The sequence below is a fragment of the Zingiber officinale genome, chromosome 10A (assembly GCF_018446385.1).
Source record: "Zingiber officinale cultivar Zhangliang chromosome 10A, Zo_v1.1, whole genome shotgun sequence".
In the NCBI taxonomy this organism is placed as follows: domain Eukaryota; kingdom Viridiplantae; phylum Streptophyta; class Magnoliopsida; order Zingiberales; family Zingiberaceae; genus Zingiber; species Zingiber officinale.
In genome coordinates, this window is record NC_056004.1 from 225,800 (window position 1) to 253,519 (window position 27,720).

General features: G+C 35.1%; 2 protein-coding genes across 2 annotated transcripts; both read right to left on the reverse strand.

The window, feature by feature from the left end:
- Positions 1-1,226: 1,226 nt before the first annotated feature.
- LOC122026308 lies at positions 1,227-2,037 on the reverse strand. The gene is made up of 3 exons (XM_042584979.1): positions 1,958-2,037; positions 1,823-1,881; positions 1,227-1,551 (listed from the first exon to the last, which is right to left on the reverse strand). Exons 1-3 carry the CDS (start codon positions 2,025-2,027, stop codon positions 1,441-1,443), a joined length of 240 nt encoding a protein of 79 aa, XP_042440913.1. The 5' UTR covers positions 2,028-2,037; the 3' UTR covers positions 1,227-1,440.
- A 19,228-nt stretch (positions 2,038-21,265) lies between these two features.
- Positions 21,266-23,496, reverse strand: LOC122026199 (protein trichome birefringence-like 37). Its single transcript, XM_042584848.1, has 5 exons — positions 23,154-23,496; positions 22,824-22,995; positions 22,083-22,258; positions 21,831-21,989; positions 21,266-21,752 (listed from the first exon to the last, which is right to left on the reverse strand). Exons 1-5 carry the CDS (start codon positions 23,474-23,476, stop codon positions 21,458-21,460), a joined length of 1,125 nt encoding a protein of 374 aa, XP_042440782.1. The 5' UTR covers positions 23,477-23,496; the 3' UTR covers positions 21,266-21,457.
- Positions 23,497-27,720: the final 4,224 nt, after the last annotated feature.

The window sequence follows — 27,720 nt, forward strand, 5'->3', positions numbered from 1 at the left end:
TTTCAATGTGATCGAAGAATTCCTTTAATAAAAGGTGCATATCATATTAATTAGCATATAATGAAAGTCAATTGACAATAAATAGTGCTTAATTAAGTCGGAAGAAATAGCACTAGCAACAAGGACATGAGTCATGCCTATCCCATTGCTCGGATTCGGCAGGACTACGACGTATGTTTAGCTAATTAATTAGCCAACTAATTACTCAATTAATTAGACATGTAGAAATGCATTGCCTTAGTCAGCAAGTTAATCACTGCCGCAGCTTAATTAATCCATCCATATTCTTAATAGTATCATTTAGTTTTAATATTACTGGCCCAGCGATGGCATCTCCCTCCTCCTCCTCCTTCTCCTTCCTCCTCCTCCTCCTCCTCCATCTCCCTCCCAATTCTTCTCTGCTACCTTAGTGGTGAGCCTTCTAATGATAGGAACCAGAGCCTCCTCCTCCTGACTTTCCCTTCTTCCTCTTTGTTATTGTCGTTGCTGCAAGTGTTGTTTCATGTCTTGGAGAGAAGGTATTGATGTTGCAGCAGAAGCTTCAGTTTAGGTTTACCAAGACTTCTTAGAAATGCCTCGTTACATGCACGTATGCGTGCGAGGGTGTCTCATGCCCAAGTCGTTGGATCCACTTAGCATGCTGGGGCTGGAGGGCTGTAACCACCCCGAGTCCTATGCTAAATTTATCTCTACTTATAGTCCATTTTCAAATTATGTGAAGAGAGATAAATCTAAAGATCAATTTATAATTGACAGTCAAATTAACTAGGAGGTGAGAAGAGTTTTTTTTCGGGAGTATGTATCTATCAAAAATTATTCTCTTACCCTAGTAATAAATTAATAGATATATTAGAAACAGTAATGGCAAACAAAAGTGTACATTATATTTTTGTTTGGTGAACATAGTTGATACAACTTAATGCTTCCATATTAGAATTAGGATTAGTACGCTCTTTTTCATTGTTAGGTAAACGTGATCCCACTTCAAAGGTGTGTTTCTTTGAAAAGGCAGTATATTGAAAAAATAAATATGTTAGAATTGATGCAAAAATGAAAGGTAAGGATGGAAAATAATGTTACAGACATCTCTTCAAATATCCGTATGACACTTGATTCCTTAAATCCAGCCCAGCAGCAATACTTAGATATTTGCATTCAGATCGATCATAATGTAAATATGTAATCAACAAAGTAACACCCGTTAGTTAATAAACTTTCAACCCTTTATTTAATAATCCGGTTCTATACGTTATAGAGAGACGTTAACTTGGAAGCATCTCCTCTCATGGACAACCCCTGTTTTACATTATTTCTGTCGTTCCATAAAGCGTCCGTTAAAAAGTCTTAATATTTATCATAACTTAACCAGGACTTTGCTACATAGACATGAAAGATGGGTTCCTACGACGATACAGAAATTAGAGGGGTAGGTGATCAAAGTTAGGGACCCTTGCCACCTGGCTTGCCTTTCTTAGGGTCATGTTTGGGATTCGGTCCTCCATTCTCATAATCTTGAATGAACTCTTGCAAAGCCCTTCTCATGTGCACATGCTGAGAAAAAAAAAAAAAATCAAACTACAAGAGTATTAGTTCATATCTTGAAGTTGGACACGTAATAGTGGCGCTTTAATCTTATTATACTGAATCATGTTCCGTATGCATGCTCCAGGAACTAGTACTAGTGTAAGATCTATTACTGAAATGCATAATTTTCTGAAAGAAAAGGTGTAATAATTGCAGCAACTAAGAAATTTAGAATAATTTCAATGCTTTGGCCTTCTACTTGGGCTACTTGGCCAGCATACAAAAACTTGCAAATTACCTTGGCCATCATGTAGGGATATTGTTGAGTTCCACCTTCAGAACTTTGAAGCAGGCCGCCTGAACAGATGAGACACTAGTACGTGTTATGCAAACGGCATTGAAAAAATTATTGAAAACAAAAAAGGCATCATACATGAAGATGTCTCAAAGAGGAGAATAATTAGCAGAAGGACAGTGAAGTAGGATCTGAGTCTAAATGCCATGGCTGCTCTTCTCATGGAGGACTTTTGAGGGGTTTCAACGGGAACGAAGGTCTCTTTTATGGTTGGCGAATGCAAACTTTTCACATGGTCCGTACGTTAGCATCACAGCAACCATGAAATTCGTCAGCTAGCTACAAGTCAACTCAATGATTCGGTTATTTGAACATTACTGCTTAGTTGCCTGTTCTCCACCAAAGCAGCATCTGTTGCATTGCCCAACTCAATAGTCATCGGATCACTATCAGTAATACAGTTTCGGCCATAAGCTAATTTGCAGGCTTCTTTAAAAAGCCATGTGATAGCTGACCTTTCACTAAAATAATAATTAAAAAAACCCGGCTACAAAATTTACAACCAAAATTTTACGATCAATTTTATAATAATTGTTTTTATTGTAAATAGGTCCTCACAAAATTTTATTGTAAGAGATCACTAGGATGATAGATTTTACGTTTTTTACATCATGAACAATAAATTTATGATGTATATACTAGTCAATAGAACCAATTATTCAATAAGTAATTAAACTAAGATTTCAACGATAAATCATCATAGTAGTCAACAAAAGCAAAGCATAGTTCTAATATTCATATATCAACCATATAGAACCATGAAAATCAACAACAAAACACGTACAAGAAAATATAACAGTAACATTCATACATATCAATTGTAAGCATAACCAACTCCACCATCGTTCATCGAAGACATCATCATCACAAGCATCATCGGGAGGCAATAGAGAAGGGGTATTCTGACTTGGAGCAGAGGGCCAGGTAACTAAAGATGCTACAAGATTAACATCTGTTGTTGGTGGAACTCATTCATTTCCTGATTCCTTTGCCTCTATAGTATGCGGAACTCTTGAAGTTCATTGTCTCTTTGCACTAATAACTCCTTCAAATAGTTAACATCTTCGTTCAATTGATTTATTTCTATCCTTACTACTGATGGGATGGAAGAGGAGGTACTAGCGACTATAACTTTTGCTCAAAGAACCCAGTCAAAATATTCACTCTCTTTTGGTCCACAACTCACGTCTATCTATAGACTCAATATTACTAATAGATGGCTAAGATCAACCAATTTCATCATTAGCACCTGAACTTTTTATGCTAATTCATCATATTTCTTTTGTATTATTATGAGAAAAATTATAAGTTATTTATAATAACAGTATAATAGAAACGCATATAATCTTAAGTATAATAGAAACACATATAATCTTGTTTAAATATATAAGACCATGGGACCATATAAGATATAAATTATGAACATTCATATTAATATTGAATAAGTTGAAATTTATGGAAAAAATAAGAAAATCTCTATCAAGTGACTCATTAGAAATCAAATAATCTAGTAAGCAATAAAAATAAATTTTGGAGAGACTAACCTAATAAATTCATCGTGCTACATTATTATGGTATATTCAATAACTCTAGAAAGTACGGTTAAATGGATACCCTAGGCCCCACCCTCTCATCATACAATAGCTAGAGTTATCTCATTTACTTTTTAATGTTAGATTAATGCTATTAAGTAAAGAGATAATCTAGAAAGTCCAGTTAAAGGAATACCCTCTATCAAAGAGACCTCGGTCATATAATCTCTAGATTACACAAATCACTTCCAAACATTAAGTTAGAGAAAAGATATCAAATTCTAATTAACTTCCTTTGTAGAGAATTAATCTCCGTTTTAAGGCGATACTTTAGAAAGTCTGATTAAAGGGATACCTTCTGTCATAAAATCCCCTGGTCATACAATCCAAAGTACCTCATCTACATGATGATCGATCCTCTATATTTAAGTGTATTGATCTTACACATAATTCATCAAACACATACAAAGCATAACATAATAGAACAAGTCATAAACATACCATTAAATAAGGAAATGAGCAATTACATAGTTCATACATCAATATCGTGTTATAATTACTTCTTACATCCTATATTTGGAGATCTAATTCATAGTAAATGAATAACAACTAAGAGACAAGAAGTATAACAACCTACAATCCAAAACACAAGATAAAGAAGAGAGAAATACTTATAAATTCATTGTCGGTCTCCTTGGATAAATCCTTGCTTCGGAGGTGGACAAATTGTCAAGATTGGAGAAGATGGAGAATATGAGGTTCCCCTTAGAGGAGAGAACCCTTCCTCAAGGAGAGAGGTGAAACTCCAAACCAAAGATAGGTTAAAAGGGGAGAAAAAAAATCCCCTTTTATAAACAAGGGCACAACCCCATCGCTTTCTCTGCTACACAGTTGTGCCTCAAGGTACAACGGTGGCTTGTGTGTTGTGGCCTAGGACAGGCACAGTCGTGCCTTAGGGCACAGCCTACCCATGGGTATCCTTGGAAAATAGAGGCATGATGGGACCGTGGGTTTTTTTAAGAATAAAGGCACAGTCGTACCTCTGGGCATGACACAACGTGTGTTTCTACCTGGAGACCTAGCACGACTATGCCTCAGGGCACGACCTAGCTGTGTGTAGCGCTGAGGAGTGAAGCACGGTCATGCCTAAAGGCATGGTCTGACCGTGTGGACTTCTGAGGGTGGCTCTGGGGAGACACGACAATGTTAGTGGTCAATGACTGACACAACCCTGTTTTGTTGTTCTTTCTCCTACGAAGTCGCTCCAAAGTGCATTCTTCGTCTATTTTTGCTCCATATCACATTCTGTCAATGAAAACAAACAAAAATATATTTTGAATAAAAGGAGTGAAAGTATGACATAATAATAAAATAAGGTGAAATAAACATAGATTGTACTCGTCTCTTGCTTTGTGTGATTATTGCCGATTTTCTTAGGTCTTCATTAATTGACTATGAAGAAGGACGGGCCAAAGGACCTCCGCCTCAAGGCATGGTAGAAGAGTGAATGGAAAGCAGTTGTGAAATGGCACATAGAAGGAGCGAACATAGTGAAGCCAGAGTCTGGAAAAGGCGACCAAACAAGTGGAGAGAAGTGCAATGCGATAGAAACGCGAGAGATCTAATAGTCATCGGATCTGTATAGCCTAATAGGATTACGCATAGACCTGATTCTAATTTAGAACCAACAGTTTGACAGTTCAGAACCACTGATTCAATGGTTCTTGAGGGTCAACCATTAACCTTAACTGTTAAAGACAGTTATGGTTCATGGTTTGAAACCGCTAATTCATAGTTCGTGCACGATTCACCATGCTTGAAGATTATTATATTATTTTTTAAAATATATCTATAGAAATTATAAAATCGTCTGCCAGACTGAATATTATTGGGCTTATTAAGAATAATTATACAATAAAAAATGATTAAATAATTAATTAATATATGAAATCATTTATGGGTTTAGTAAACAATTATAAATTAGTTAAAAAATTAAAAAACATCTCTCCTACTTTTCTTCAATTATAAAAAATAATAATATAAAAAATTATTAATTATTATATAATTAACTAACATTTGAAAATAATAAAAATTGTAGTCTAATTGGTTAGAACATTTGGTTCTAATCTGGGAGTAGATCTACCATCGGGCTAAGTCTAAATTGGATCTAGCCCAGGCCTATAATTGGGTTAATGGATCGGTTATTTGTTGACCCTGTTATTAGGCCTGAACCATAACTAGTTACAGTTCAATGGTCCAATTAGTCGTGCAGTTCAACTGGTTTATTTATAGATAAATGTTTTTAATAAATAAAAAATAATTGTATTGGTAGGGGTAGACCTGACATTGGGTCGGGTTCGACCCGAACCCGGTCGGGGCCCGTAACCTAGTCAACGGGCTAGTTGTCAGTTGACCCGGGTCGTCAGGCCAAATCGAAACAGGCCTGGCAGCTAAAATCGACGGACCGTCAGCTAATCGCCGATTTGGCCCGCCATTTTTTTTGTTTATTTTAGGACCGTTGAAACTTTCGGTTAACCAGTGATTCATAACCGTTGAGGAGGGGGGGGGTATTTGTTTAGATCATTTAATTGTTTTTTATCAATGACCATGACTTAGTGCCTGTTACTATCCAAACTCTATAAATAGGGAGTTCATTTCATCATTTTCACTCACATCTTCTCTACTCTAATTTTCAATTTCGCATTCTCTAACGTTTTGACTCTAAGTCTCCATTTGCATACACTTTCGTTTTAATTTTCAACTACAATGGAAGGAGGTCGTGAAGGTTCATCATCTTGATCTCAAAGGAAAAAAGAAAATAGTGAATCTGTACGAGGACCCCCAACATTTAATCCACCGATAATGAGACCGAGCACCTTCCGATTCCAACACTCGAAACATATGGAAGTACCGATGTAATTACTTCTAAGATTCGGGAAATTCCTTCTATAAAATATTCTATTTTAACTAAATATTTTGAGAAGGTCACTCTTTTGTTGGGAGAATTACATGCAAAATGTAAGCACTATAATGCTTCATACAAATTCCATGCCAACGATGGCTATCAGTTGTTGAAACGACATGTAGAAATGAAGCAACTAACGGAATATAGACTCGACCGTTCTCAAATACAATTATATAGATTTTCTTCAACTAGCAGTAGTACTGATTCCGTTTGTTTTTATATTCTGATAATAAATTAAGAGAATCATGAGCTAGATTTGTTTCCATATCATATTTTCTTTCAGCTTTGGATCTAAATGCACATTTAAAGATTTTTGTAAAGAATATTTTAATCCATATGCTAAACATATTCTTAGGACTGCACTTACTCGTACAACTAAAAATTAGTAAAACAAGAAAAAAAATGTAATTGATAAATTAAGTAAATTAAATAATACAGTTTCTTCACGTTCCGATATTTGGAGTGATCATTGGTAAACTCATTCGTATATGGGTGTGACTTGCCATTGGATCTATAACTCATGGAATCTCCAAAAAAGATTGTTAGCTTATAGAGTTTTTAATGAATAGCATATTGCAAATAACATCTCACAATTATTATATTTAATTTTAGAAGAATATGGATTAACTTACAATTTTTTTTAAATATTATTAGATAATGTCAGTTCCAATACTGCATGTATAGAAGAACTAAAATTTATTTGTCAACCTGTTATTGGTGGTTTATTTTTTCATATTTATTATGTATGTTATGCTTTAAAATTTTGTGTTCAAGATGGATTAAAAATTTTAGAAAATTATAACCAATTAGAACTACAATTTCTTATTTATGATCACATCCATCTATAATGAAATAATGGGGTAAGTTTGTAAAACTAATATAATGAGACATAAAAAAATTTCATATGATGTAACAACTTGTTGGAATTCAACATATCAATTATTACAAGATTCATTTCAATATAAAAAATTATTATGTTTATTTTTTACATAAAATACTAATACTAATATATACTTATTTTCACAACAATAGAATATTTGTAGTAATATTTATAAAATTTTAAAAGTATTTAACGATGCAGTCGAATAACTTTACGGTGTTTATTATCCCACTGCTCATTTAATTTTAGAAAATTTTTCTAGTATAGTATTAGTTTTACATAAACATATTAATACTAATCTTTATATCCTTGGATATTTAATGAAAACTAAATAGAAAAAATATTTTTATGTTATTCCTGAAATTTATTTAATTATTTTTACTTTAGATCTAAATTTAAATTAAAAGTTTTACCAGAAATATTAACTTTATATTATGATATTTTAATTCTAATTAAATATTATTCTTTTCTTGATATAGTTAATATTATATATAATGTTAGAATTTATTTATATGATATTTATAATCGATATTATATAAAATTTGGAGAAAAAGAATAGACGAAATGTTCACAAGGATCTTCAAGTTTCACACGGGAACTTGAGAATTATTTTATGACTTCTTTTGATTTTAGTGAAGCATATAGTGAAAATTTTGATATCTTAAAGTGGTGGTCACAGAAGGCTCAAAGCTTTCCCGTCCTCTCCGTGATCGCCAAAGAAATTTTAGCTTGTTCAGTGTCAACTGTTGCTATGGAGCAGATGTTCAGTGTCATTGGGAACATATTAGATGAACGACGATCAACTTTATCTCTTAACTCATTGGAAGCTCAAGCAATTCTCGACGATTGGACCAAAGCCGAGAAACGTATACAAGGAATACAACTTTCTGATGATGAAGTCAAAGAATTTGATACCGAAGGAACCAATACAACGAGAACGGGAAATGGCAAACCATGAACCAAACCGTGGTGAACCATGGAGAACCGTGACGAACCGTGGCTAACCGTGAACAGAATCATGAATCGACGATTCTGAATCATGAACTATAATCATCTTAGATGGTTAACGTTAAGGGTCGACCTGTCAGGAACCATCAAACAGACGATTCCAAACCGTCGAACCGTCAGTTCTGAACTATAATTAGATCTAGGTAGGAGATTGAGCTCGGTCTTCTGTTAGAAGGTTTACTATCCTAACTAACTATAATTTTTGAAGTAAGAAAGTAAATATTTTTTTTAAATGATTGAGACTATTTGATTTTTTTTTTATCAACGATTACAATTCAGTATTCATTATTATCTAAATTTTTTAATTTTATAAATGAGTAGTTCATGTCATTATTTATGCATCATGTTCATTAACCATCCAAATAAATCTAACTAATAACTTATTAACAAGCAGAAAGATAAAACATAAAAAAATTATGTGAGTTTGATTCTCATATGTAGAGAACTTAGATACGTAGAAGTTTTTTTTTATGAATTTATAATTTAATCTTTTAAAATATAATAATATTAAATCATGACAAATCGTAAATTAAGGTAAATTGTAAATCTTGATGAATCATGCATGAATCATAAATTGATAGTTCTAAATCGTGAATAATAATTGCTTTGGACGTTTAAAATTAAGAGTTGACTCTCAAGAACCGTCGAATTAGTGATTTAACAGTGTCGAATCATCGATTCTGAACTAAGGTCGGATCTGACTGGGAGACCTGTGTTCGAATCTAGTATTAACACATTTCTTTTAAATATTTATATAATAAAAAATCAATTCCAACCTTTAAAAGACAATAAAATAAAATAAAAAATAAAAAACTAAACCGATAATTAAATTTTGCACAAATCCGACAATCCTACAACCCACAACTGGAGAGAGATAGAGACAGAATACCTTTCATATCTACAACAACCATTTGCACCCTTCAAATTTTTTAGATATAAATGTGATTATATGATGAAATATATTCATCCTAGATTTCATGGTAAATTTGGAATGAATTTAAAATTCATTGTCAAATTTTATAATAAATTTAAAATTTATTATAAATAATTTTGTAACGGACTTTGAATTTTACAACGAATTATGAATTTATTGTAACATTTAAAACGAATTTTGAATTCATTAGAAAATTTATGATGAATTCAAAATTCATCATTAAATTTTATTAGCGAACTCAAAATTAGTCATTAATTTTACAACAAATTCAAAATTGATCTCTAATTTATGAAAAAAAATGTTTCAGCCACGGATTTTGAGATGAAAATTATTTGTTACTCATTGTACGGTTAAAATTATTTTTATTACTAATTTCATTGTGATGATATATTTTTTGTTACTAATGTGATGAATTTTATCCGTTGTTAAAATTTATCACTATTTTTTATACTTTTTTGCAGTGTTCGCCTAAACTATGGTAACATATTTACTACCGGGTGTCTCTGACTACATTGTACATAAAAAATAATATAAAAAGATACATATTGTTGACAATATAATGTAGCTTTACAGAAAAAACAATGGTGTATTTGCATCAATAGTAGGTGCCAACCAACACTTAATATGGTCTGATAGAAAGTTAATGATGTCGTTGTTATATTGATTTGATATAGATCATGTCCTATTTTATAAAGTAAGCAACGTCAGTGTCGAGTTAGGGAAGGGGTCTCTGGTGTTGATCCTCCGATGTTCAAGTCAGTCATCAAAACTGTAGTAGAAAGCGGAGCAACAGTAACATAAGCACAAATAATGAATAATGTATATATCCGTCAGTACTTGAACACCTTTTATATAGAGCCCTGATGGCCGACGTGCACTCTCCTCGAGGTGTGTACACATTCTCCAATGTGTCTTATGAAAGGACCTGTCAGGAAAGTACCTCTGACACCATACCTTAACAAGGCGTGCATATCCCTGACAAGACAATAGAACCTTCCGCCGTACGATCCGTCTGTCGTCCATGTCTCGTGTCAGCGACACTATCTCCCAAAAGGATATCGAAAAATATAACAATGGTCCCGCTGCTTGGCTGAGCAAGGTAGCCGCTCAGCCAGGACTCCTTTGCTCTATCGGCCTCAGCTACTCTTCCTTGCGATGACTAGACATAGTAGCTTGTCCCTCCCGATCGACAAGCTCTTCGGTCTCCTCAACGTCCTGTTATTCTGCACTAAGTGTTTGATTATCTTACTGTATTATCCCGAGCTGAATGGATGATCAATTCGGACAAATCTCTTATCGATCGGATATTAATTGTTCGATCAACTTTACTAATGTCCTTCGTTCGATCATCATAGACAAACTTTTTGACACTTTAATATTGATCATCTTAATTTTAATCTCCACTTTCACAGTAAATCCATACTGAACGGACTTCTCTTTATCAACGCATCACTACCTTCTTACCCTGTTACGTCAAGCATCATGCAACCACTATTACAAGATCCATGCCGTGGTGCCGTACCAGTACAAAACGTGAAGGACGACCTTTAAAAGTTGGCGCACTATATGTCATGCTGGAAACCTGGCGTTTCTTTGTTGGCTAGGGTGAATATGCATCAAAGCATCTCAGAGGCCACTCAAAATGAGCCATACAAAATGGAACACGCAAAATAACTTTGACTAAAGAAAATGAAGCGTATCGTTTGCTTCTTCATAACACTATGTTAGTATGATATTATATTCTAGTTGACCGAACTGTTTCTACAAAATGGATTTCAGATACTTCATGGCACGACAAATTAAACCTGGGAGACATTCAATTTCATACAGTTGGATCTGCAAAGCCAAGACTGCACATTCCTGTCACCACTGCAGTTACGTTGTGTAGCACCAGCTGGAAAATGTATTGGTTGCCATATGAATATGCCTTGTTCCACTATAAATTCTGGGTAGAACCATATCCGAGATATCAGATTTTGTGGTGCGAAAATGGAAAGTTAAATGTCACTCGCAGGATTAAAATATGCCAAACTCCAATGCTCTTGGTGCAGTTTCTCAAGGTGAAATACACAAAATGAAATTAATGGGAGAATCATCTTGTGCCAATGAACTTGGTGCTTCAAATGATTAGTCTGCTGAAAGTTTTTCCAACTCAGTTAATTACTTGGACCTCTGACTTCCGAACAATGATAACCCAACTCAACTAAATCTCACCTCCAAAACGATTTCAGAACAAATTTTCCGTGGCACACAAATTACTAGAGAATGGATAAATCTGTGTTAGACATCAGAGGATTAAAACAGAGTGTGTACCTGTCAGAGATCACTGCTGGGTGAGTCACCAGATAGCAACTACGGTTGGGAAAAAAATCTCGAATTTACAGTAGGAAAAAAATACAAGAGAAAGAGAAATTAACCTGGGACAATGACGTCGGGCAGTGATTGTTGCTCACAACTTGGAATCAACCCAAATAGATCACCCGAGCTAATTTCGCCATTGGTTGGGTGACACCGAGTTGAAAGAGTTTGACCTCAACTCAAGCCTGTCTTGACCCGAGTTGATCTTTTGACTTATACCTCAACTTGACTTTTGATCGAGCAACTTGGCTTCTAACCTGGCAATGCCACTCACAAACCCCTATTTCTGCTACATCAAAGTGGATGCTTGTTCTATAGGATTAAATCCATATAGGTGGACTAAATCCAAGTGAGTCCACATGAGTGGACTTAATCTCGATAAGATGGACTTATACTTGATTAACACACAACTAATTAACATTAAAATGACTAAACTCAATTAAGTGATTTAATATTTCATATAAAAAGGGTTTGGATTAAATGGATATGAATTCAATGTATAAATCCAATAACATGACTTACTAACATTAATGAGTTGTTAACGAGGGATGAGCTTTTATGGTGGATAGTCCCGCTAGGTTGATTTAGGTATACAGAGGAAGAGATTAGTTCAATTAGGATATGATGAACCTAGCTCTCTTTTTCTTGCTTCTTCTCCCCTATTAAGAAAGAACGTGGTGTTCGCCTGTTCAATCCTGTGGAAGGCATCCGATGCATTCGCGGGATTTCTAGTGACAAATAAGAAGCGATAGCTTTGCGATGGATTTAAATCAGCTTGTGCTAGCTATTATTTCAATTTTCTATTATACTTTAGTTATTCATAGTAGCAAGATCCTCTAGCTATTGTAAATGTATCTTTTAGTTCATTCATGATGTATTGTAACTCTAACATGCTCATTTTAAACTTAATACAACTCTAACATGGTCATTTATTCTAGGACATAAAGCAATAAGGAAGCAGACATCACAAACAAATTAACTTGCTACTATTCGGGTCAAAAACACAAAATAATTGTAATAAGGACGAGCTATGTGAGGAAGAAGGGGAGGTTCAGACCTCATCCAAAGGTCCAAATTAATTAACTATTTTGAATATCACAACCGAAAAATAAGACTCATGCCGTTAACAACAAATGTTGTTGGTGGTCTGATGATACTGATCATGATAGAAAACAATATTTTTATTCGAACTACTCATGAATCTGCATATATCATGAATAGAGTTCTTCTTGTCCGTTTCCTGTTACATTTCAACATATTAATATTTAATATATAGGTGATGCCGGGTGTTAAAAGTGGACCCCGGGGTGACATGAAGGTTGAAGTCAAGGTTACATGATAGTCAAAGTTAAGATGACAAAACGGTCCAATTAGGGGGAGGTGGCAATCAAAGCTTCACCCTCAACTAGGCTAAGCTCCTCACTCAACGCTAATGCCCCCACTACAAGGATAACTTGCCCTAGAGCCGACCCAGCCTGAGGGGCCTACTGTGTCGCTCTGGTACCAAGACACTTAGCATAACTGATTGCCCCTAGGCTGCTTGGGTTTAAGAAAGGACCGGCTTACCACAAGGTCGTCCAAGAATATATTCGTTCAGGTTTCAATGGCTCAGCCTTTAACTCAGAGTACAGTCTAATACATTGCCAATCAAACAATATATAGCAGGTCAAATTTAGGGGTTTTCAATATTCATTCCCCCGTCCTCCTATATATGGGTGATCAGGTATAAAGTTGACCAGAGGTACAAGACTCTGTGTTCTTGTCTCTATACAATAAACATGTGAGGCAAATCTCAGAAGAAACCCGACTGAATTTCTAAAGCTCGAGATATCAATTCAGGAACGAGCCTTCAGATACAAGGACAACCAACTAAAGGAGCCGATCAGGCCTCGCTAGGGTCGGTTCTCTATCCTTCCCTACAAATGGTCAATCAATCATAGAATCGCCCGGACCTAGGGGACTTAGCTCTCTATTACTTTATAACTGAGCCTTCAGCACCATACAACATATACTAGGGCAATCTTATGGGCAAGACATCTTGACAGATTTTAGTATTTCATTTATATATCAATCTGCTGCTATAATATGCAGTCGGTCGACCAAATGTTAGGCTGGGATATACTCAGGGGGCATCATTGTCAGAGAATCGTAACAATTTGTCAGAGAATCGTAATCATTTGTCAGAGAATATTCTTCTACTATTACATGGCATTCAATAAAATCTTCCTCGTAGGTAACTCTACATCTTTCATCAACCAACACATTATAATAGCATATTCTTCCAATCGTCTTTTTGATAGCATCAGTTATAAAAAGAGGTGCACACGGGTAACGAAAGATTCCTAGGACGGTGACTTTACGCCTCCTAAGTTATACATGTTCCTTTACTCGACAATTTCTGATATCCGACATTTTTTGTCATCTCATGATTGCGGAGGTTATAGAGGTGATATATAAATGGAGGGTCCTCTCGGATGGTAAGGTACATGCTTCATATGTTTTACTACACGCATGTCCTGCTACTTGTTTATTGTTCTACTTTCCGCTCAGATAATACACTGATTTGAGCTTCGGAGGGGTCTTTGTCAGGGACCTCTTTCCTTATTTTTGGCACAGATGTTCTGTTTGCCCATTTGAATGTGTGCAGGGAGGATTTGCTCACTAGCACATAACCCTTGATTCGATCTAAAAGTCTTCTCCCAGTCAACTTTGCATCCACCTACCCAGCGCATCATCTCTAGCTTTCAGACATGATCAATAGGTATTAGTGTCCTCTATACGTCCAATTCTCCGGAATAAAACTTCATAAGATCAATACATGAAACCTTGCTCCAATCGAAGGTTTCAGTCACTAAATATTTGGTCACCAATCGGATTTAATGACGGAAGTTTATTTCTATCGCTAATTAGCAATGGAATTTATTTTCCATCACTAAACTTAATGACATAAATTTTTTCCGTCACAAGGATTAGCAACGGAAATTAATTTCGTCGCTAATTTTCACTAAAATTCAGACAACACCTCCTCTTATAGATCTTTTAACCTAATTCACATATCATGATAATAACAATCACAACATCAATAATGATCAAACATCAACAATGATATCAATATAAAGAATGATATCAACATAAACAATGATATAACTTCAACAATGATATCAATATCAACATTCAACATTCCAATTACTAACACGGTTACAAACTAATAAACTAAGCACATATCAACAAACCAACACAGTGATAAACTAACAATACATTCAACATTAATTATATCAACAAATTATCCTACATGGTTCAAAAACATTCCAAATACTCTATCACAAAAACAAACACATAGAGTTCAAATCCAATATATGATCATGATAAAAAAAAATTAGTATATTTATAATCATCACATCTCATCATCTGATCTAGCGGTAAGTAGAATATAATAGATTATTATAAAATACCACCACATAGTTTAGACTTCACTACATTTTCTATTTTGAAATAATCCTACTACATATGAATCTAAAGTTAAACTAGATATACACAAAGTCAAAACTATATTTATCAAAAAAAAATGTAAAAACTGATTAACACAAGTTTAATATATTTTAAAAAAACATATACCTTAATGAGAGTTTGGATATCTACTAAAGATGATAGAATATACCTTTATCTAAATTGTTCCTAAAAAAATATAATATAATTAGAGATGCATATAGTATGAAAAATAACAAAACTATTTTGTATTTTTTATGAGTAATAAACAAAAAAGCTAAGTCAACACACCTTATATGAGCTACTTATAAGTAGCATTCGAGTTCTGAATCTCTTGCGAGTCAAAATCATACGACGTTGGAAAAGCATAAGGACTCATTAAAGGAATGCGAGCAAAAAATTCTTGCATATGTCGCTCTAGCTACTACCGTCTTGACCTGATCATCAATCAACTCCTCTACTGTCGTGACCCAATTCTTGATTTTCTTTCCTTAAGGCTTCCATTTTGGTAAATGATAAAGAACCGAGACAACCCCTAACCCTAGGAGTCATTACACAATCATATACAAATTTTGTCTAGTAGCCAACGCCGTAGAGGGAGTTCTTTTTTCTTCCACCAACAACCTCATAATAAATATCATTTACAACATCAGTGGATAGAGTCTATAACTCCTCTCCCTCTGTAGCAAGCTTAGATGTTTGTGCAATTTGATTAGTCATTTCATCCTACGTAAAACAAAAAAAAACATATTAGTATTTAATATACAATTAATAAAACTAGTCATTGTTAATTGTGAACAGTAATAAAGTTTATATTCTTACATCTACAACTTTGATCGAGGATCGATAATGTTATATATTTAAGAGATGTTCTAAGGGATTACCTTAGAAGTTATATCATTTATTCGATAAATAAATTCACTATTTGAGTGTATATTCTCTATATATGTGATTTGATCTCAAACTCAATTAATGAAGTCTATAATACAATGAATAGCATGAAATAAATTATGATTAGATCACAATTAGTGAGTATCTCATTATGTATAATAATGTATATATTGAAAATTTTTCTAGTCGATGAATTAATGAGATTGGACATCATCGATTCTGTGAGAGTAACATATGTTGTGCTCCTTGGTTTATCCAAATAGTCGCTCCTCACTAGCTAGAAACATTGAGATATTGAAAGTTAACATGTGGATGCAAGTTATGGATAACTAGTTCATTGGATGCGACATGCTATGAGATTTCATATGGTTCTATACATGTCAATGAAGATCTTATTATAGATCGAATGCAAATTTCCTTAGACTTGTGGTATTCAAGTTATCTTGGTCATGGAGATTTATACTTTGTCATTTTACCAAATATCTCGTAGGAGGTGTAAGTCTAGGATGATTGACTATAAGTTAATATGTCCAATGGTGTTTGAACAATACATAGAGAATTCACCACTCTTTTGATAAAGGAGACATATATCCTAAGACCTCTTATTAGAATTATTACTTATAAGTCATTCGTCAAAGCGTTGCATGTCAAGAGGATGATCTTTTTAAATACGTGTTTGAGTAATTTGAATTCGTAGGATAAGGAATTACTCCTTGGATAGGTGTGATGTAGTAATCTAGTGGAAATTGACACATAGATCATGTCTTGAATCAAATGGGTATAAGATGAGTGAATGAAATAGATCACTAATAACCATAGCTACTAAAGGATTCAGATTTAGTTCTGAGATCAACTATGATTTTTTGATTATTAGGTGTCACTCATGATTGATTCATAATTAATGTTAATTATAAACGACCAATATAAATTGAGAACCTATTAGATCACACTTACTAACACTATGAGTATATCCGAAAGACTTAAAATAAGTTTCAGAATTGAATTCTCAAATTGATAGTGACTTAGTCTAGTAGGACCAGAAGAGACACAAATATAGAATATATTTGTTGGAACAGAAGCGATGGTAAGCCACATCTCTTGTAGGCATGGTTGGATCTCTTTTGGTGTAGTTATGAACCAAAGTTGGTTTATTTTAATAGTGAACCAAGAGTGTATTGGTTTTGAATCAAGTTTCATTGGTTGTGATACAAGCTTAATGAAAATAGATCGGGTTGTTATTGAGCATTGGATTTGGGAGATGACTTCCTCTCCAAGTCATTGTGAAGAGGTATATATATACCCTTCCATGAGGAGAAGAAAAAAATAATTAATAAAAGGTTAACCTAATTTGATTAGGTTTCTCTCCTTCTTCTCTTCTCTCCCTCTCTTGTTATCGCCTAGCCTTGTTGCTGCCATCCCTGCTGCTGACCGAATCTCCAACACAAGCCCAGCCGCTAGCCGACCCTCCAAACCACCGAACAACTAGGAATTCTAACCGGACATCAACTTTGTGTTGTTGTCCTCTTGCCACTGATTGCTTCCACATTACTACTGGCCAACTAGCATTCTTGAAAATATCTCAGCGTGGATATTGACAGAGGCAAACTTGGTCAAGTTTGCTAGTTGATGACATTTCTTTTACATGTCATCTGGTAGGTATAATTTCATTATGAAATTTTGTTCTATGTTTATGTCTGCACATATGTGTATCCTTTATGTGTGTGATATATGTGTTATAATAATTTAGGAAATTATTACGCTTTCGTTGCTTATTTTTGAAATAAAAATTTAAAACACGCATAAAAACACCCAATAGTACAAACACGTTGTAGTAACTATGGGTCCATAGCTGCTACAACTACAACATTTTAGGTTATAGCAGCTATGAAATTGTAGCTGATACAACGTAGATATTAGCCTTATAAAAACATATTGTAGTTACTATGGGTTCATAGTTGCTATGTGCAACACAAGTTTGAGGTTGTAGTAGCTATGAAACCGTAGTTACGAAACCGTAGCTACTATAATGAGATTTGCAATCTTGTACAAACACATTATAGCAGATATATGTTGGGGTTGCAAGGTTGCAAATATAATTTCACATTAAAAACATATGGGAAAGATCATGAATTTATAAGAAAATGTATCTCCATTGGTATAAGGCTTTTTGGATAGAGCCCAAGAGCAAACCATGAGGACTTAGGTTCAAAGTGGACAATATCATATCATTGTGGAAATATCTAAATTCTTTTTAATCCTTCAATTAGTATCAAAGTGAGGTCACTCTTCACCGGACTAACCGTCGAAAGAAGTACGAGATAGAGTCATGATTCAAGATCGAACCATGTGGGTGAAACCTTGAACGAAGTAGGAGAGACTTTGAGCAGGTCAGTGACCTGATGCTTGAGGGGAGGCACTAAGCAAGTCAAGAGTGACATGATACTTGAGGGGAGGCCCTAAACAGGTCAAGAGTAACCCGATGCATGAGGGGGACCCTGTGGAGTTGTTTAAGGGAGGGGTTATAGGGGTTGGAAGGTTGTAAATATAGTCTCATATTGAAAACACATGGGAAAGATCATGGGTTTATAAGAAAAAAATATCTCATTGCTATGAGGTATTTTGGGTAGAATCCAAAAGTAAAACCATGAGAGCTTAGACCCAAAGTGAACAGTATTATACCATTGTGGAGATATCTAAATTCTTTTTGACCCTTCAATATGGACCCATAGCTACTACAATACAAGTTTGAGGTTATAGAAGTTACGAAACCGTAGGTACTACAATGTGGTTCTCAACCTTGTATAGATAAGTTGTAGCATCAATTAATGCTAAAGCTTTATAAGATAACCTCGGGTGTTTTGACATCAAAAATGTTTATAGATCATTGATGAAATTTTGATCCCCCAAAGTATATATTTCTCCAATGACTTTGTATCTCGTGTCCATCATTTGAGTATATACTTATCAGACAAATGAAACATCTAGTTGATATGAAAAAACTAACATATGTCTGCATGGAATGTCATCAAACTGAAATTTTCTATAGCAATAAGATATGTAGTCCCTTTATTTGTCATTGTGACGACCCTTGGTTTGAAGAAGAACAACTTTGAAAATTCATCACGTAGTAAACCACTAACTCAACTTCTATAGATGTTTATTGTACATAATAATCACGACTCTCACTCATTTCACTTTGAAACTCCACCTATTTCTTTTTCATATATAGCTTAACCATTTGAGTCTTCATTGGCTAGTTTATCTTAATATTGAGATGCCCATTTATATCAATATGGTCAACAACTAACTCATTATGTCTTTGATATCTTAGTGCTCTATTAAAATGGGTAATAAAATTCATCAATGAGTTTTTATTTGAAACATACATCTTGAAAAATGAATGTGAGTCTTTAGATCTCTGACTACTTGACATTCCGGGACAAAATACATGGCTAAAATATGTTGGCACCCACTTGTGTCGTAATTCATACATCAATGACAATAAATCATTTTTCTCCAAGTTAGCACACTTGATAACTTCTTCTCATGATTTTTAAAATTCATCAAGTGTTGTAGACTTTCCAATGACATTCTTTATGCTTTGATAGTAGTCACGAAAAATCAAAGAGTTCAATTTATCTAAGAATTTGTTAAATATGTGTCACAAATAATATTGATACATTATCTAAAGAAAAACTTGGGTAATGACTTTCATCATAGTAGGATCTTGATCAGTGATGATTATGTTTGGTGTATCTTTAGGTATGACTTCTATGAATTTATTAAGCAGTCAAACAAAAGACTTATTTTTCTCATCGCAGCAACCAAAAATAATTATCTAACCATGATAATTAACTCCTATAAATGATACAAAAATCAATTCGTAATTATTGGAATTATATCATATTAACTACAACTACATCACCAAATACATTGTATGTAATCTTTAATACATGATCCGTCTAAAAATACCTACTAAATTTGTTATCTGAATCAGTCTCATAATCAAAGAAAAAAATTAAAATTTTCTCTTTTTTAGATGCAAATAACTCGATTAATGTTTCGACATCGATACTCTTTTATTCATCCCTTAGCTCTTTCTCAAAATTTATAATATCTCTTTTGGTGCAACATACTCACTCAGGTCCCCCATAGTCTATCTCTAATAAGAGCATTTGTTGATAAGTTGGCATATTGACCTTTGAAAATTGTTGAGTGAAAGCTTTCTTTGTTGTCGAAATATTATGATATGAGCATAGCAAATGCACCTTTGAAGGAGTCGAGAGTAGATGATTATGATTTTCTATAAAGTTAGTGACAACTCAATTAGGTCCAATTTGTTCCTTGACAAGTGAAATCATTGACATACAACCAGTTCTAAGTTCGCCACGTGCTCTAATACTTGTCTGTTGATCACCTTTTGCATGTTTATTCCATTGCATTTGATTTGTATGCCCTTCTTTAAAGCATACAAATGTTTTCCAAAAAACTTCATTTATGTTTTTATTTTTCTTACTATTGTTTATCTTTGTGTTAAATTTGATTTCACATGTATATTAGTTATAGAACGAAAATGCATCCTCTATTGATGAAAATTTCAATTCAATTTTTAGCTTTCAATCATCTATAACTTAGGCAATATATAGTTGCCGCTCGCCACTATTTTCTTCCATTGTTGGAGAATGTCAGATTCTTCAATTATCTAAAGTTCTCAATTAGGTCTTATTTCATCACAGAGATTTAAGCTCGTTAAGAAGAGTAAAGGTTCTTCTCCGGATTACCAATCTGCTTTAAACATTACAAGGTAATAGGTAGCTCAAACATATATTACGCAAGTTATCATAAATTAAAGATATTACTTAAACATTGTCATTTAAAGAATTTAAAATCTGATCTAATAATTCTTTCCAAAGTAATTTTGTCTGCAGCATTGTAAATGGACATACTAACCAAAATATTATAGCAGATACATACAATGGGCATACTAATCAAAATATTATAGCAAAAGAATTTCAAATCGTCAATTATAGAAAATATTTTTTAGGTTAATTATATGTATCAAAAGTGTTCTAGAAAATTTTTCTTGGGTTGACTCAGTTGCTAGTATATGTATTTGTTTCAATAGATCTTGAGGACAATTCTCTATGGGCTGTTTGGGTAAAATGAATCATTTAAAATGGATTGGCGATATTGAAGAGTGACATTCTCAAAATATTTCTCATTTCATATTTTCGTATGAAATTTATGGCAGTGGACGCTAATTTAAAATCAATTTGATATTTAAAAAACATTTCAATGACAGTAAATTTGTAAATATCTTTAGACAAATATATATGACTTTAAAAAAAATAAGTCGAAATTTTATTGAACTAATTGTAATTTATTTCATCATCATACAATTGCAAATGACTGTAATTAATTCCACTAAAAAAATTAACCTAGAAAACAATGACAAAAGAGATTTTTTTTCAAGTAAAATGAAGGGAAACAATGAGCAGGTTGAACGACGACGCCCCGAGGACTTCTATAGTGTCAGTGCTGCGTACAGGAGTTGATTCCAGGTATCCGGAACGCCGGCGAGGCACCAGTGGCTGCAATCCATCCCGGGATGCTCTCCGCTGTACGCCGATGGATGCCCATCCTTCCGAAGCTGAGAGAGCAGAGTTACGTCGAGCAAGAACACCGGCTTCGACACCCCGCTCAACACACTCTTCACCACCGACTGCGCCGGAACCGGACCGGCCGGGTAGGTGGATCCACTCACAGGATCCGTCTGATTAGCACATCCCTTTGTGGTCGCTTCGCCCCACTCTTTTGCCCTGATCAATCAATCAAACAGTCAATTAGCTAGAGAGCATGAATTCATAAGTGCGTGCGTGCGTGCATGATTCCCATACATGTAATGGGTGGGAGAGATGCCCCTGAAGAAGACTTTAGTTGTTGCAGTATTGACGTTGGAATCCACCCATTTGGCCCAGGTGGTCATCCCCTTGCTGAAGGCCTCCAACCGGTCCATGTCTTTGTACGTCTGCCCGCCGTATTCTATGTAATCCCATCTGCGTACGTACGTCCACACAAGATTCGATCAGAATCAACAGCAGAAGTTAATCGACATCGAAAAGTAGGCAGACGACGGATCGAGCTCACACGGTTGGCTCGCTCCTTTGTTATTCCACCAGTGCCAGGTGTTGAAGATCAGCACGTCAGCTGCGATCCAGGCCGAACCGGATTGTATCGACTCAAGCTTCAGAACCCTGCCGATGGTCTCGTTGACGATGTCGACTAGGTAGGTGCTGTGGTACAGCATGACCGACACTTCATACTCCTGCGTACGTGTATTTATTAAAACAATGCTAGCGCTTAATTTACTACTAAGAATCCAAGTGGACCTTTAATTTGAGGCGGCTCACAAGACTACAAGAGCGGAGTCTAAATATTGTTGCCAGAGAAAAGTTATGGGAGAGTCTAGCTAAGGCTAAGAAAATGATCATGTGAGAGATTCAGATTCAATGGATGAGCTAGCTAATAAAGCCAGATTCCCGCCAGGTAGATAACTATATACGTGGTGGTAGTACTCAGTCAGAGAGCTTGTCCTATTGAGAGAGTAACATGCATGAACAAAGTTCAAAACAAATGGATGGATAAATTAAGACGATTAAGCAGGAAAGAACAAGCAGAACAAGCTTCCTTGATTAACGAACCCTACTGGCACAAAAACATACGAGCACGAGCTCAAGAAGGCAGTGGGCATGACCTTTACGTACGGTGTCATTGTCAACACCCGCGCGGAGGTAAAAAGACAAGAGACTAGCTAGCTAGAAGAATTTGTGGTGAAAATGAACTTGAGAATGAGATTCTATTTTTAAGGGGGTTGAGAGGGGAGGAAGAACCTGAAACGTAATGGAGGAGAGGGGGGGTGATTTTGTGTAGTTTGTCTTGCCGTCGGGGACGGCGGCGTGGAGCATGCAAGCCAGTGACATCCATTGGTTCTCGCCGAGGGAATCCCCAACGAACATTATCTTCTTCCCTTTGTATTTCGTTAGAAAATCCACTCCGTTGAATCTGAATCGAAGAGACACCGTGTAGTCAGGTAATTAATAATCCAATTTAACAAATACTAAGCAGATCGTATGGACGAATACGAAGAAGAAGCTGAATTGTCGTTGTTCGAAGAAGAAGATGATGATAGTGGTGATCGAATTATTAAATGACGATCGAACCTTGGGAGGTCGCAAGAATCAGGGTTCCAACGATACTTGAGGTAGTTCTTGTCGGGGCGGCCGTAGCGCTGGCAGTCGAACTCGGGGTCGATGAAGGGGCAGGCGGAGGAGTCGTAGGCCGGGTACGACTCGTCGTAGACCCAGCTGCCTTGGAACAGGTTGCAACTCTCGGCAGCGGCACGCGCCCTCCGCCCCCTCGCCATCCCCGCGGCCAGGCCATTGCCGCCGTCCCAGTGGTAGGGGAGATACGCGGTGGCGGAGAGTAAAAGCGAGAGCAGAGAACAACAGCAGAGGAGCAAGCTCGACCGAACACTGTTCCCCATGGGAGCACAGAGAGTGCAGAGCTGCTGCTGGGAACCTGGAGATTTGTATTTATAGTCAACGTTGACGGCGTCAAAGCAAGGAAACAAATCGGCCGCTAGATTTGGCTGGTGTAGAAATTGTGCGGCGCATCTGGGTGGCTGGTATCGCTGGAGTTAATGATTATAAAAAATAAAAAATATTGACTATTTTTTTGTGAAATCTTGACGAGACCCTTTGAGGAAAGAAGGGAATTAATTAATTTTTTGGCAGAAAATTTGATAAATTCGACTCCTAAATTCTGGCCAATTAAAAAAGAGAATAATAAAAAAATATTTTAAAATGATTATCTAACTGGTATGTTATTTAGTTATATTCCTAAAGAAAATAAACTAAAAGAAGAAGATGATTAAAAAAAATGAAGGAAGAATTTATTATTTTCCATGTGAGGTGAAAAACAGACTGTTTTCGTTTAATAAAGGTCATAAGAGAAATCAAAATTTATTTCAATTAAATACGGAAACAAAGGAAGTATCAATTTTTTAACTTGTAGAAATTAATAAAAGAAAGGAAAATGAGTTGAGTTACCGAAAATAGAATAAAGACATTAAGGTTCGTATATTTACAATTGTACCCTCGCTACAAAGGTTGAGTGTGTATTTACTTGTCTCTTATTCTTGTTTTACTCATCTACGCTTAAGTTGTTTTAAAATTAAATTATAGCTTTTTTATTATTTATAAATAAAACTATAAATAAAGACACACATTAAATGGATGCATCTAATGATAATTAAACAAAACATATACTCTAACTCAATAAAATTAACTCATATCATAATTCATATCTCATATCACTTTCTAAACCCTTAATTAAGTCATATTGCTAATTCTATTTTCTTCCAATGATTTACTATCCCAATTCATATCTCATAAAGGATTTCATTCTGACGGGTTAGATTCTGACTATTTACTAATTTAAAGGATAAATCTTAATAGCCAAAATCTAAATATAAAATGTTTCATTATTACATGTAATCTTAATTAATGCATGTCAATCAAAAAATAAATGTAAAGGATTTCATTCTAGCTGGTCAGTCAGATTCTGACTATTTAGCACTGTCCAACTTAAAAGGTAAATCTTAATGGTCGGCCAGCCAAAATTTAAATATAAAATATTTCATTATTACATGCAATCTTAATTAATGCATGTCAATCAAAAAATGAATATAAAAGATTTGATTATGGTTGGCGCTATTTAGCACTATCCAACTTAAAGGGTAATCTTAATGGCTAGAATTGATCAGTTTGTCAAATTCTGGCTAGAATCTTAATGGCTAGAATCTAAATATAAAATGTTTCATTATTACATGTAATCTTAATTAATGCATGTCAGCTAAAAAATTAATGTAAAAGATTTCATTATGGTTTGTCAAATTCTGGCTATTTAGCACTGTCCAACTTAAAAGATAAATTTTAATGGCCAGAATTTGACAGCTAAAATTTGAATATAAAGTGTTTCATTATTACATATAATCTTAATTAACACATGTCAACTAAAAAAATGAATGTAAAGGATTTCATTCTTACTAGATTCTGATTATTTAACACTGTCCACTTAAAGGATAAATTTTAATGGTCATAATCTGACCATTTAGTACTATTCAATATAAAGGGTAAATCTTAATGATCAAAATTTGACCCGCTAAAATCTGGATATAAAGTGTTTCATTATTACATGCAATATTAATTAATGTATATAAAAAAAATAAATGTAAAAGATTTTGTTCTGTCTAATAATCAATCAGATTCTCTGATTATTTAATATTGTCCAACTTAAAAGATAAATTTTAATGATTAGATAGAATCTGATTAGTCAAAATCTAAATATAAAATATTTTATTATTACATACAATCTTAATTAATACATATTAAAAAAATAAAATGAATGTAAAGAATTTTATTTAGCTGGCATTCTGGTTATTTAGCAATTTCATTCTAGCTCCGAGCGATTGCTTGTTATGTATCAACGTAACTCAATTAATGCAGTTGCTTACATTTTGCATGCGATAAAGACTTTGGACAGAACGGGTTGAAGTTAAGATCATCAGAAGGCGACGGAATCGATAGATACGATTATTTTCTTGAGAATGATGCAGTACCAGCTCTTTATTTGTGCCGGCAACTGTTATGATTTTTCCGTGTAAAATCAAGAGACCACAAATAAAGTTTCGCATGCATGCATGCATGTATGTTTTATTGTGTCTGAATTGTTGAATGCAAATGCATGGTAGGTATCTCATGAGCTAGTGGATTGCATTTTCGAGCAACGAGCAGTGAACACGAACTCTGTGACGACTAGGATCGGAGTCACGGAAATACACTGCCATTAATTAGAGAAAACCGAGCAGTCCCTCTCCTTGTCTGCTACGCACTTGCCGACGAGCAGCTGCTGCCACACAGGCACAGAATGACATCGATCTGATGGGAGGAACAAAGAGGAGAATCAGAAGGGAATTGGACCGGAGCACCATTATTATTTTGATTTTTGCCGACATGAGTTATAAATAACTTTTAAATTATTTATATATAATGACAACAAGTTTAATATACCAAATAATCTTTTTGAATATACAAATTTATTTTAATCGAGCAATGATATGCTAAAGAAAAAATTTTAAGGATAGATATATAAATTCATGATCCACCATTTTACTTTTTGTAAGTCCCATCATTTTAGAAATAATAATAATTTCTAAATTATTACATCACACGCACCACACGTATACAAGTATACAACATACAAAACATGATCGCATAATTAAATTTATTACGAAAAGTAAATTTACGCTAGGTGTACCTTACGGATGACCTGTAACGAGAAAAGCATCAACCGTAGCGACGTTGTCGAACATCGCCTCTATTAGTATCCACGCTGAGCTCCCCAGAACAACTCCTTGAGTACAAGTCTCACCTTCGGAAGTTACCAGTCACGAGCGAAGAAGAGAGATCAAGAGAAAGAGGAAGAGAAACACACAAGGAAGAGATTTCTTCCATGTGGTGGTCACGACAACAAGGGGAAGTTGGCGGCGGCAAAGAGAGTGGGAAGAGGGAGAAGAGAAATTGGGTTAAGGTTTTTCAAAAATCTTACAAGTCAATTAATGATCTCATGTGTATAATCTTCTCTCAACCATATCAATATGTAGCCATCATTAATGAATTGGATTAGAAAGCTCAAATCCAACCCATTATCCCTTAATTAAAAATTAGTCCAGTAGCTCCTTGGTTTGGTTCACAACTAAACCAAGTCAGTTCGTGACTAATTCATTATTAAACCAAATATGGTCCAACTCCTTCATAAGAGATGTGATTTATCCACGCTTCCATTGCGATAAATATTTCCATATTTATCTTATGTATGGTCCAACCAAACATTTATCTGTTGATTTAATAATACTATTTTTTAACTTGTTTTACGTCTTTTAGAGACTCGTTAGTGCGTGTTGTTGGGACCTTGACGTCCGCTAGAGGGGGGTGAATAGCGGCTCACCCAAATCGTTCGCTTCCTACGTTGTTAGCTTGCGCAGCGGAATAATACAAAAATAAACAAGCTAAATAAAATACAAGACAAGAAAGAATGCAAACCAAGCTACACGATCATTTACGTGGTTCGGAGATAAAGCTCCTACTCCACGGCGTGTCCGTAAGGTGGACGATCCCTATCCGTCGGTGGATTACTCCCCGGAAGACCTCCGGCTAGCTCAAACTCCTTGTGGGTGGAGAAACCTCACCACAAACTCACCAAGACCTCTTGGACACAAGGAAAACTCTTGAGCACTTGTAGACTACTAATTAGACCTTAACCAAGTCTAATTTCGTCAACTCAAACCAAGCTCCCAAGCTTTGGTTTTATAGCTCGCGGGTTGAAAACCCCGCCTACCAGTCGACTGCTAAAACATGCAGTCGACTGCCCTCTGTGGAAATTCGACCGTTACACCTCAACGGCTCGATTTCACACATTCTGTTCGCTGCCAGTCGACTGCTAAAACATGCAGTCGACTGCTACAGTGACGCTACGGTACTGCTACAGTAAACCCTAATTCTAGTATTTTACTCCGAGTACAATCTCTCAGCACTCGTCCCTGCCCGACCAACCTAGACCTAGCCTTCTAGCCTCCTCCATCAGCCTTGCGTCCCTCGGATGCCTCCCCATCCTTCACGTCTTGCCTTCTGGAGCTTCCATCGGCCTTGTCATTGTTGTCGGGTCTTC

Coding starts and splice junctions, on each gene's coding strand:
- LOC122026199 (XM_042584848.1), bottom strand. CDS start 23,476: ATGGGGAACAGTGTTCGGTCGAGCTTGCTCCTCTGCTGTTGTTCTCTG. Junction 22,996..23,153: donor GATTCTTGCGACCTCCCAAG/GTTCGATCGTCA, acceptor TCTTCGATTCAG/ATTCAACGGAGTGGATTTTC. Junction 21,753..21,830: donor ATCTCTCCCACCCATTACAT/GTATGGGAATCA, acceptor TTGATTGATCAG/GGCAAAAGAGTGGGGCGAAG.
- LOC122026308 (XM_042584979.1), bottom strand. CDS start 2,027: ATGGCATTTAGACTCAGATCCTACTTCACTGTCCTTCTGCTAATTATT. Junction 1,882..1,957: donor CCTCTTTGAGACATCTTCAT/GTATGATGCCTT, acceptor TCATCTGTTCAG/GCGGCCTGCTTCAAAGTTCT. Junction 1,552..1,822: donor ATCCCTACATGATGGCCAAG/GTAATTTGCAAG, acceptor TTTTTTTCTCAG/CATGTGCACATGAGAAGGGC.